Source organism: Musa acuminata, chromosome BXJ1-8 (genome assembly GCF_036884655.1).
Source record: "Musa acuminata AAA Group cultivar baxijiao chromosome BXJ1-8, Cavendish_Baxijiao_AAA, whole genome shotgun sequence".
In the NCBI taxonomy this organism is placed as follows: Eukaryota; Viridiplantae; Streptophyta; class Magnoliopsida; order Zingiberales; family Musaceae; genus Musa; species Musa acuminata.
In genome coordinates this window covers 1042113-1053436 of record NC_088334.1, presented here as the reverse complement: position 1 = coordinate 1053436, position 11324 = coordinate 1042113, and the positions used below count along the sequence as shown (strand labels likewise).

Here is an 11324-nt window from a genome sequence, read left to right as displayed (position 1 = left end):
CTGCAAAGCAACAAAAAGGGTAAGGTGAAACACTTGGATAAACAGAAAAAACAAAGAATTATACTCAACTTCATGAAATCCAAAATGAGACTACGGAACAGCTTCATGATATCCAAGTGTTCTTGAGATCGCAATGCCATGACAAAAAGAACACTAGATTGAATTACATTCCTCATTAGGATGTTTATGAACAGAAATACACACTGATTAAAATGGATCAGATTCTCAAGTCATTCCAAAAGATTTAGGTCGCACATAAAAGATTGGACTTATCTAGCACAAACCAATTGATTTAAAAAAATATTCTTGATTATGGAGCAAAATGTCATCACAGTGAAGAATTCTGCAGGATTGCATTACAAATTCCAGATCTTACCTCAGATCTGATGGAACTTCCTGATTAGTATTGAAAAGATAGAACACCAACAAGAAACCTTTTTGTTGCCTCAAGTTTCTTTTTTAATCAAACAAACTTAAAAAATCATAACATTTTCATTGGCCAACAAAATCATATTTATGGAAACAACATCGAAGTCTTTTACAAATTTCTATATAGATAGTGACGATTGTTATGGTCATGTCCACATAACTTTGAACTAAATTATGGTCATGAAAACATAATTTAGCTCAGATGGCCATTCTCTATACATTGAATAAAACTATGATATGCTTCTTGCTATTCTTTGATTCATAAAGGGAATAAGTCCTGTAACTATTAACATCCCCAACTTAATATGTTACTTTAACCAGGAAACAAATGTACATTGCAATTATCACAAACTGTGATATCATAAAAATGCAATGCCCAATGTATGTGACTTGGTAAATGGTTCCACAACTCTCAGAAAAGCATACAGTTTAAAAAGCATGACTATGTTGACCCTAAAACACAGAAAATGAAGAAGTTCATTCAGAGGATATAAAAAATCAGATATCGCTATGAAGGTTACCGTATCAATAGTACCAAACATGCCTGTTGGTACTTCCATACTCAAAAGGAATCTGCATGAGGCTGTCTCCTGCTGAGACTCTGATGACAAATCCTTGGCAGTGTGAGACTAAAATTGACTTGTGCTAGTTTGCACAGGCAAACCGACCAAAAGGCAATCCTTATTAGCTAGAATATTCCAGTCAACACAACAAGGCAACACCAAAAGAAAATAGCTGAATTTTGATGTTTTTATATTCCTGATGTTATTTTTTATTACAGCTTGCTTTTAGTTATTCTTCATATCATCTGATTGATTCGGGATTTGGGATCAGAAAGCTCTTCAACATTTTTCTGCTAGCATACCCCTAATATGCTTACAAGAAAATTAATATCTAAATCAGGTGTAGATGAGTTACTTCTAAATTTTAATTCACACTCACCTTTTGTGATTCTTTCCTGCAAATTACTAAATTTCTGAGGCCCATAAGATTTCCTATTAGATAAGCCTTCTTCTACATCAAAAGAGAGCAGTTTTCCTCAATTGAAAGTCATGGTTAGACCAACTCTTGCAATCTCACTTAAAAACAACTTTCCTGGATGAGAATGATTTCCCCCAGTCCAAGATCTGATTATTGGTCACTCCTTCAGACTATTACTAACAGAGTTTACATTCTCAAAACCGGCAATGTTTAGGATAGAATGCAATGTTGTCAGAGGAAATTTTCTCAAATTTTATAGAGATAAATCGATCAATTACAACCTCAATATATACTCATCTGTTCATAATATATCCAAAAGTTCTATACATTGAATTGTTATAATATTTAGTTCAGTTCCATCTTCATCCAACGCAGAGTCCCAGTATTTTGTCAATTTTTCTTTCAATATTCAAATCATTATATTCTACTCGTTAGATGCACATCACATTATATATTCTTCAATATTAGCAAAATTCATCTTTTGGTTTTAAAACAAGACCTACCTATACTAATATGTACCTCTGTCTATGTACATGAGTATTATCATTTAACATGCACATAGAGGTACAAAAGCTGTAAGCATATACAGTTATACACACAGATGGAATACAGATAGTAAACTATAGTGTGACATGCAGGTAAACAAGGCTAAAGTTACAATGTGTCAGCATGTCACATCAAGATAAACAAGTACTACCTAAGAAAGCAGAGATGAAGATAAAGTGGAACACAATGTTAGCTGGAGATATTGTGTTGATAGTCAGCACAAATCAGTGTAACAGGGTTGTCCAGTCAACAAATTGGAAAACTTGCTGCAAATGCAGTAACAGAGATGTGATTGCATAAGCAACAAATAAAAAAACACATCCAATCATAAAATAAAATCAGTAGAGTTGGCTATATGCCAAAGTCATCTACTTCGATTCTCAGAAGCACTCTTGCATCTTTTATTACTGATCTTAAGTCACACAAATTTGTATATAGAGATGGGTTATGTAGAAAACAAAACCAGAGTGCAGCAAAGAGAGAGGGGATGATGTTCAGAAAATAGATATTGATGATGAAACAGATTCTATAAGTAGTACAAGTAGAACAAAATATAGAACAAAAAACAAAAGGAAAGAAAAAAGAAATCAGAAGAGAAAAATAAAAAAGAAGTGAAGAGTGCCTGTTAACCCTTTTGAGTTCAAATTTGATCACTTCTTATATACAACCGACTATCATCTATACTAGGACTTATTTAAATGGAGACTTGCTCATGACACTTTCAACATCTATGTATGATTGAAAAATAGAAAAGAATCATCACATACAGTTTTGCATATACTGGATCAGAATTTTGCTATAATTACAAGACTGTAACCAGAATGTTAGAGGAGAATAACCAGTCAAATAAATTTAGACATATGATGCGGATGCAACAAACTAATTTCATCTTAGCTCAATCTCTTTTAGGAGTTAAAACCAACAACTTACAATGAAAAAGGAAAACCTAAAAAAACCAATGAATGAACTTCTTTGACGAGTACCTGAGCAGAAAGAACCAATAACAACTTTCAATTTGATACAGACATTTAATTGAGGATCTCTAATAATCAAAGTAGGATGAATCATACTGGAGACAGTAGAGACATGCAATAAGTTTCTACGATTTTAGCTCTAAAATCATTTACAGTGATATCCTACCTAACTAACTCAATTCAGCTTAAGACAGAAAAGACCCACATTACAGCTAATACAATATTGCATAAGCTGAAATAGTGAGATACAGATAAAAGTCGAAGGTAAAACAAACCTGAAATAGCACCTTCCATCTTGTGTAAGTTGAATAAAAGAAAACTTACAGTGAAGGGCATCCAATGAAAATCCTTAACTAATAGGCGCCAAGGCTTGTCGGTTATTTATTACACTCTCACACTTACAAGCATTTTCCCTGTTGGATAAATGCTTTTCTGTCTATAAATTAACTGAAATTCTCTTGCTTTAACTTGCAAAATTTGAATAAGAAAGAATACTACCCATACTTCCTACCAGTTATATACATGTTTGTCGACAACAACCTCCTATGCTGTGTCAAGTCCCAGATTTTCTTGCTTGACGGCATACATAACTTGTTTTGTTGGCTTCTACTGGATTTCTTGGAATTCACACCATCATCCCCAATCCAAGGAATGTTTCACCTGCATACTATTACTTATTCCCTTTACTTCATTCTTCATAATTCTCTTATAGTTTCAAACTTAAACCAGCCAACTTTCACATAATTATTATCCCAAAATGAAGCTAAACTCGAAAACATTTAACTTTAATTAACATATATTACATTCAAATTCTCTTCTGTTTTTTCTCTGCCTATCGTTGATTGCCTAAATCATTTCGCACAATCTCGCATAAGCAACAAAACTTGCAGAATTAACAGACTGCCAAATGCAAAAAAGAAAGTACATAAAGGAAAGCCATGCGCATCTGAGATCATGTTAGATCCAACTCCACCCAACAACAAACGAGCATCATTACATCTTGGTCGATTCCACTCTCTTTCGCAAAAACGAAAAGAAACAAGAGAACAAAAAAGAAAGCCTAAGAATGCGAAACGATTTCAGGCGATACCAGAAAACTGCTATTCATCTGCAATGACTCGCTCCTGGGAAGAAGAAGCGGCAGCGGCGGAATCGGATTGGGATCGGATGGCGTCTTCATCCCTCAACAGGTTATCCATGTCCCTTAACCTCGTGGTGGCGACGTTCGCGATGAGAACTAATTGGAGAAAGGGCATGATCTGATTAGGGTTTTCGACGAACTCCTTTTTACACGGAGAAGAGAGCAACAAATGTGGGCGATTCAGAAGTGAGTCGTACCAGTGGCAGTTCCCAGAGTCCACAGCCACAGGATCTTGAGGCCCGGGCTCTTCTCGCTCCACCTCGTCACCATGTTTCTCTTTCTTCTTGCAGCCGGCGAGAGAGAGAGAGAGAGAGAGAGAGAGAGAGATGTAAACCGGCTGAGAGAGTGTGACGGTCATCCCTCATAATGTCAAGTGTCATGGCTGGTCAAACAGTGCAGGAAGAGCATGGTTGATGTGGACTATTACGATAATCATTTTTCTCTCGTCTATTGTAAATTTCGTTAAATCTTAAGAAAATATATAACAAATTACGAGATAAACTTTGATATTCAATATTCATGTGTTATCAAAAGATTTCTCTTTATAGTTCGTTATCTTCTATTAATATATTGAGGACCTCCGAGAGAATCACTTAGAACTTGTTCATATTAAAATTTATCATAAATTAAAAAAAAATTGATAGAAATTGAAACACAAAGTCTATACACACGTTTACTTATAAATAGTATAATTATCAACCAAGCTTACTTATAAATAAACACATTGTTCTATGCCTTAATATGACCTCAATAAATGCTTGTGAAATGTACCACTAAATCCCCAATACCTAAGCATAATTCAAGAGAGAATATAAAGTGAGAGTGAGGGGTAAATTGGTCATTTCGGCCACAACCAAACCCTACGAACCGAGTGGAGATAATGGAAGGACTAATTTGTAAAATATTAATGTTTAAGAACACGCGAATATTGAAAGGAAAATTAATATGCAAATAAGGAAGAGTTAGGGACTAATATTAACAATTCCAAAAATGAGATCCATCACTCGCCGTTGGTAACGCATCAGATGATGGAATCACAGCCGTCCGTCGAAAAACAACGACGCTGCATCAATTAACTAACTACGCCTCGCTCTCTCACTCTCTAAATCCCCAAACTCGCCTCCACTTGTCACTCCCGATCGGCCCCCCCGCAGCGATGGCTTCCTCGTCCTCTCTTCACGCAGCACCGGCGGCCGCGCCACAGGTCTACGCGGCCGCCGCCTCCGCCTCCTCATCCTCTTCTCGCCGCCGCCCGACAGCGGTCTCCTTCCATCTGCCTTCGAAGTCTAAGAAGCCTCTCCTTGTCCCCGCCAAGGTTCCCTCTTCCCGTTTTCCTATGCCATTTCCTCTCGATCTATCCCCTGTTCTAGATCTCGGCTGGTTTTCGAACAAGAAAGCTTCTTTATCTTCTCTAATTTGGTTTCCGTAATGGCAAAAAATCAAATGCTGAAGAAAATGAACGAACCTTCGCCTTTTACGTAGATTTTGGAGTTTTCTGTTCTTCTCGTTTCTTGACGAGTGGTCTAATTTGTTATCTTGTAGATCAGAATGAAAATTTTGCTTGTTTGGTCGGCTTCTCAGATTTCATTGGAAATGCTGACATTCTCAAACAACGATCATTTCTTATCCATCATCTTGATTTGCTGATTTCTGGAGCTGAACGGCGTCAGATTCCATTGATGTTTGTTTTATTTTTCCGATGTTGGAGCCCAATCTGGAATTGTGCTTTCTTTTGGGCGCAAAAAATGTTTCCTCCTTTTGTGTTTCACGGATACATATCATTATACTAGGGTTTCCATATTGTAGGGATTGGGGCTTTACAGAGACCGTTCTGCCATCGCAAAGGCCCAATTGAATGAGGCAAGCACTGTTCTAGCATAAACTGTTTCAACTTAATTTATGTTTTGGTCCAGGCTCGGACAAATTGTTTTCCTTATGTCAAAGGTTGCTGGAGGACCTGCCAATGATGCTGCAACTTCTAAGACCAAAGCAGAAGCTTTAGGACCCAAAGGGCAGGATGCGGAAGCAGGAAAGCCATCCCTGCCATCAGCTCCACTATCCGAGGAGGCGATATCTGAGTTTATGACTCAAGTTGCAAACATCGTAAAGTGAGACATATCCCTCAATCACTTTGCTTGTTTCTTCTTCTTTCAACTGACCCCTGTGGCATACAGTAAAAATTGGCTTTTGGTCACGTCTTTGATGATGCAGGCTTGTTGATTCAAGAGACATTGTTGAATTGCAGCTGAAGCAAAATGATTGTGAACTTATCATTCGCAAGAAGGAGGCTTTTCCTCAGCCTCCAGCACCAGCCCCAATTGTCATGCAAGCCCCTGCTGCTCCTGCTTATATTCCATCAGAAGTTCCACCACCACCTGCTGCCCGTGCCCTCCCATCACCTGCCGCTGCTTCATCTGCCCCTAAGGCTTCCAAGTCATCTCATCCTCCTCTCAAGAGTCCTATGGCAGGGACATTATACCGAAGCCCTGGTCCTGGCTTGCCCCCTTTCGTTAAGGTGATCAAAAGCTTAGATTAATGCCTATGATATCCAATGATATAAAATAATCTTTGTCTAACATGCTGTTACATCTTACATCTGTTCACGTGTTTGGTAGCCCGGCGACAAAGTCAACAAGGGACAAATACTGTGTATCATTGAAGCTATGAAGCTGATGAATGAAATTGAAGTAAGATTTCCTTCTTAGGCTGGTTTATTCTAACATTTTATTTGAAACATTCTGGTTTTGGAATATTCTTTGCAAAATTGGAATAGTAGAGTGTGTTATTTTTTGTTTACTTTATCTAATTGCATGAAGCCAATTCATTGATATAAATTGGAACTGCTTTCTTAGCTAATTATTCTCAAATCTACTTATTATAAAGAGAAAAATATGGATGCTCACTTTCAGAAACTAATTCTCTATATATGGTCTGTCTTGGGAAAACGAAAGCTTACCCATATTGGATTTGAATTAATTGTATTCCTGTTTCAAACCATATACATGATCTCTTGCCAGTAGTACTTTTACTTTTGATAATTTCTGCCATTAAGGAAGGGTCACATGTATAAGAAATTCTTGTCTTCTTTATTTAGAAACTTAATTCAATTGGATTGGTACATTAGAGTACATAATGTATTTTATTGAATGTTAGCAAGCTGATTCAGTTTGCTGATTTTTCCCTAAATATATGCCCCAAAAGGCTATTGCGAGAACACTTGGAACATTGTATACATTCCGATATATCGTATCTCAATACACTGATACTGTTGTTCCAAAAAAAGGCTGAAAAATGGCTTGAAATAAAAAAAAACCTATCTTATTATATATAAATTATATTTAGAAAAGAATAAAGTGTATCTTAGCCATAAATAATAAAAATTTAGCTTTGTCCTTTTGGATCTATCAAGGAATAATTTTGTCACACGGTCCTTCGTTGAAGGAAGTTGCTTCTGTTGATGAGGGTGAGCCAAAATGAGTGAAAGCAAAGTAAGGATCTTTGTTCAAGTGCAAATTGTACAAGAGACTACGGGAAAAAAAAAAATCTTACATAACTTTGTTTGTTTAACCCCAAAATCCTTGTATGATTGTCATAGAGGAAAACACTGGAAAGAATGGATTGTTAAGAACAAGCAATATATTGACCATTTGACATTTGTCTCTTCTCAGGAAGCTTTTTATCAGTAAGAAAATGCAATCTTTTACTTTTTGCCTGGAGTGATATCTTTTTCAAGCATTCTACATTATAGTTTGGCATCTTAGCACCAATGCACTTGTACCTGACGCTGTGATTCTAATTGTAACAACCACATAAGTAGCAAGTAGTAGAATTAGAGTTTGAATTCGTGCATAGAAATGACCATATTTATGAGGTTTAGCAAGTATGGCTCTGTTAATGTGGTGTGGCAATGGCATACTCTTTTCTATTATTAAGATAGAAAATACTAGCAAAATAAGCTTTCAAAATAAATCATCAATAACAGTAGAAAAAGATTAATACTTGCTACACTCCCTTCTAGAATCTGTCAATTTATAGGCGAAATTCAAGCAATACTAAGCATCTCTAGTGGTTGATAGGACGTGATATGGCAATCAAGACCGAGTTTTCCAAAATAACATAATCAAAGAGTGGCCTTTCTTCCCATCATGGGTTTGATCTTCAGAAAACTCTATGAATGATTAGTTTGGAACTTAAATGGAACCTGTAATTGGTTATTCTTGCCTTCAGTCTGTATTTCTTTAATGTGTTTATAATTTTTTTATTTGTTTTCTGACCTCTTGAATGTTTTTTCATGTGGATCTCCATTGTGCAAGCAAATATTATATGAGGTGCCTCCACAACATCTAGTCTGATCCAACTGTTAAATATCCTAATATCATGTTTAGAAATCAATTTGGATCCCACTGAACATTAGAGCGTGTTTTATAAATGGAGATTCTAAAACCACCAGATACCTGGTACAAAAGAAGAGCAGTAGAACTCTGAAATGATGAGTTAGAATTATATTAAAAGTCAACTTCTCTGCATGGTTTGTCTTGTTGACAATGTGTGCTGATACAATCCTCATGATACTCTAGAGATGTTTGAGCTTAGAAAAACGTGCTCAGATTATTCTAGATTCAAGGCAAAATCTAGAAATATACGAAAGCGAAAAATAAAATTTTCTATTTGCGTTTTACAGATGCATCTATTACCTTCTGATGTGTCCCATTTTGTACGCTTCCTTTCCCCGTTATTAATAGTCAAGACATGGAAGAAATACTTATCTTGAAAAGTTGTAAGTTTAGTGAAAGCATAAGAATTTAATCTTGGCATGATTTGATCTTGTGTGCTTTGATTGCATGATGGAACATATTTTACAAGTTAAGACTCTAGTTAAAACTTTCCATCTCTCTACTCGTTATAATATTCTTAACCTTTCTTGATTTTGGTGTTTGAAGAAACTTGTATCTTCTTAGTTTATTTGAGGTACTTGGTAAGCTTTTGATTATATGCAAAACACCCAGTATGAATTTATTGTCTCATGATGAATGAGCCACAGCAGCTTTATGTTCCTCTGGTCATACAGTGGGAGTTTGCCATATCCAGCAGTTTGTTCATTACTAGGATCATATCTGTAACTCCGATAGACAATGCTAAGTAGATCTTTGTATTTGATAATGTAGCTAAATGGTCCATATGTTTGACATCAGTGCATTTTTCACCCTTCTAAATTCAATTTATAATTAATTTGGCCATACTAATGATGAGCTTTCTTATCCAATTAAAATCGACCTTTTTCATGTGCAAGCTGTATTCTTGCTTGGCCCAGACAGTTGGTTGGCAACCAAATGCCCAAAGTGCACTGTATCTTTGACGAATCACACCATGTCAGCATTTTCTGTTTAAAATATTGTCATCACTATATGAAATGACCCTCACTGTGCAGGCTGATCATGCTGGAACAGTAGTTGAAATATTGGTAGAAGATGGCAAACCTGTGGGCATAGACCAGGTTAGTATTCACTTTGGTATTTCATTCTCAACTAAATACACATCGATGCTGACTTTGTTTTCTTGGCACACTATATGCAGCCAATTTTCATCATCGAACCTTAAGAGGTCCCTGCAAGGTGATGGAAGGCCCAAATTCTGATTCCTTTTGCTTTTAGTTTCTGCGGAGTCTAGTGGAAGCTAACTTTGCGAGCGAATTAGTTGATGATAAATTGGTGTGAGTATTCAAGTTAATATTTAGTCACAAAAAGATGTCTCTTTCCTCTGAGTTGCAATAATTAGTTGTTTTCATGTTCTCGGGTTAACATCAAGTCACATTTGAGACTTTGAAGTTGAGTTGTGTTGCTTATCTTCCTTATCTTCTATCTTTTTGACCATTTTGCTGTGTCACATAGATTTTAATTCTAGTCAATTTATCTCTATTTTAGATTCTATTTGCTTTGGCAGTCAAAATATGATTCCCTTGCTAAAGAATTTGCTACGATGGGTTTATGGTTGTGGCTAAATCAAAATGTACCAAATATTTCTGGTCCATTATTTATTGCAGAAGCAAGGTTTAATTTTTAGCTGGCAAAACAATTGATTGTAACCTTCAAAAGAGGGTGAACCCTTCTTTGTAGTGCAGCATTACTGTCCTAGAGTTTGCACTTCCAAGGGCGCCTTCCCTTCTGTTCCGGATGTTGGTAACTATAACACTTTGCTCTGCCTTGTTTTGTTCAAGAAGAAATCTTCTAATAGCTTCATGGCTGGTATGACCACCCCAGGCATATTTCCATGAAGTAAGATCTGAATTTTACACTTATCTATGTTAAGCTCACATTACTTGCAAAGAGCTGTGATTGAATAACTGATGATTTTGTTGTTATATTATCTTTCTTCTGTAGGGCAATGATGGAGTTGTAGAGGAAGAAACAACTCATCTGGGTCTTTTAGGTGCACATATAGAAATCAAATACTTGGTAAATCCCACAAGATGTTAGCAGTGGCATCACACCACCATTTGACTTCCTGTTACTGGTAGGTGCTCATTATAGAGCCAGCTTTTCTCTGTTTTGTGATACTAAATTCCTTTTATCATGGTCACTAATTTGAGCCCAGTAGGAATTGGATTTATCGCAAAGAAACACTTAGTAGCTACCCCAAAGCTATTACAAATATTTATTTTAGGAGACTTTGTCTTTTAACACGAGTAAAAATTATAGAAACAAAAAAAAGAAGGAATTGTTGTATTTAGCTTTAAAATTATAAGATATATTATGATATATATTTGATGGGTTCCTTTTTGTATCATAATATTGAGAGTTTGAGATTTTATGGGTACTAAATTAGAGGATAAGGGTTGTTATCCCATCTGCTTGCACCTCAAAAATGATGTATGTGTATTTATGTACACACACATTTGTTTTGTTTTGTTTTGTTTGAGAAGGTCTCTTATCCGGATGATGATTAGTAGCGAACCACTCGTATGCTGCCATGTTGGCTTGTAGACGAAGAGTTGGATTTCTGTTAGTGACTGTTTCATGTGGAACATGGTGGCCAATATTTGTGATATTGGTGATGGTGATGATGATGGTGTTGCGATAGCATCGGATTTGATGGCCACCCTTATCCCATGAGTTTAGGTAGCGATCACAGTCTGTGCGGATAGCAATAGCTTCGGATCTTATTGCCACCCATGTCATGTCTCACGAAATCCAATTTTGTGGTGACAGCAATCTCTTGAATGTATCATTCGGTTCATATCGAGTTTAGCTTGCGAT

General features: G+C 36.3%; 1 protein-coding gene across 1 annotated transcript; it reads left to right on the top strand.

Moving 5' to 3' along the window:
* The first annotated feature begins 5170 nt into the window (after positions 1-5170).
* Positions 5171-9922, top strand: LOC135680502 (biotin carboxyl carrier protein of acetyl-CoA carboxylase 1, chloroplastic-like). The gene is made up of 7 exons (XM_065194457.1): positions 5171-5386; positions 5878-5931; positions 6016-6179; positions 6283-6586; positions 6687-6758; positions 9500-9565; positions 9646-9922. The coding sequence occupies exons 1-7, from the start codon at positions 5228-5230 to the stop codon at positions 9667-9669; spliced, it is 843 nt and encodes a 280-aa protein (XP_065050529.1). The 5' UTR covers positions 5171-5227; the 3' UTR covers positions 9670-9922.
* The last annotated feature ends 1402 nt before the right edge of the window (positions 9923-11324 follow it).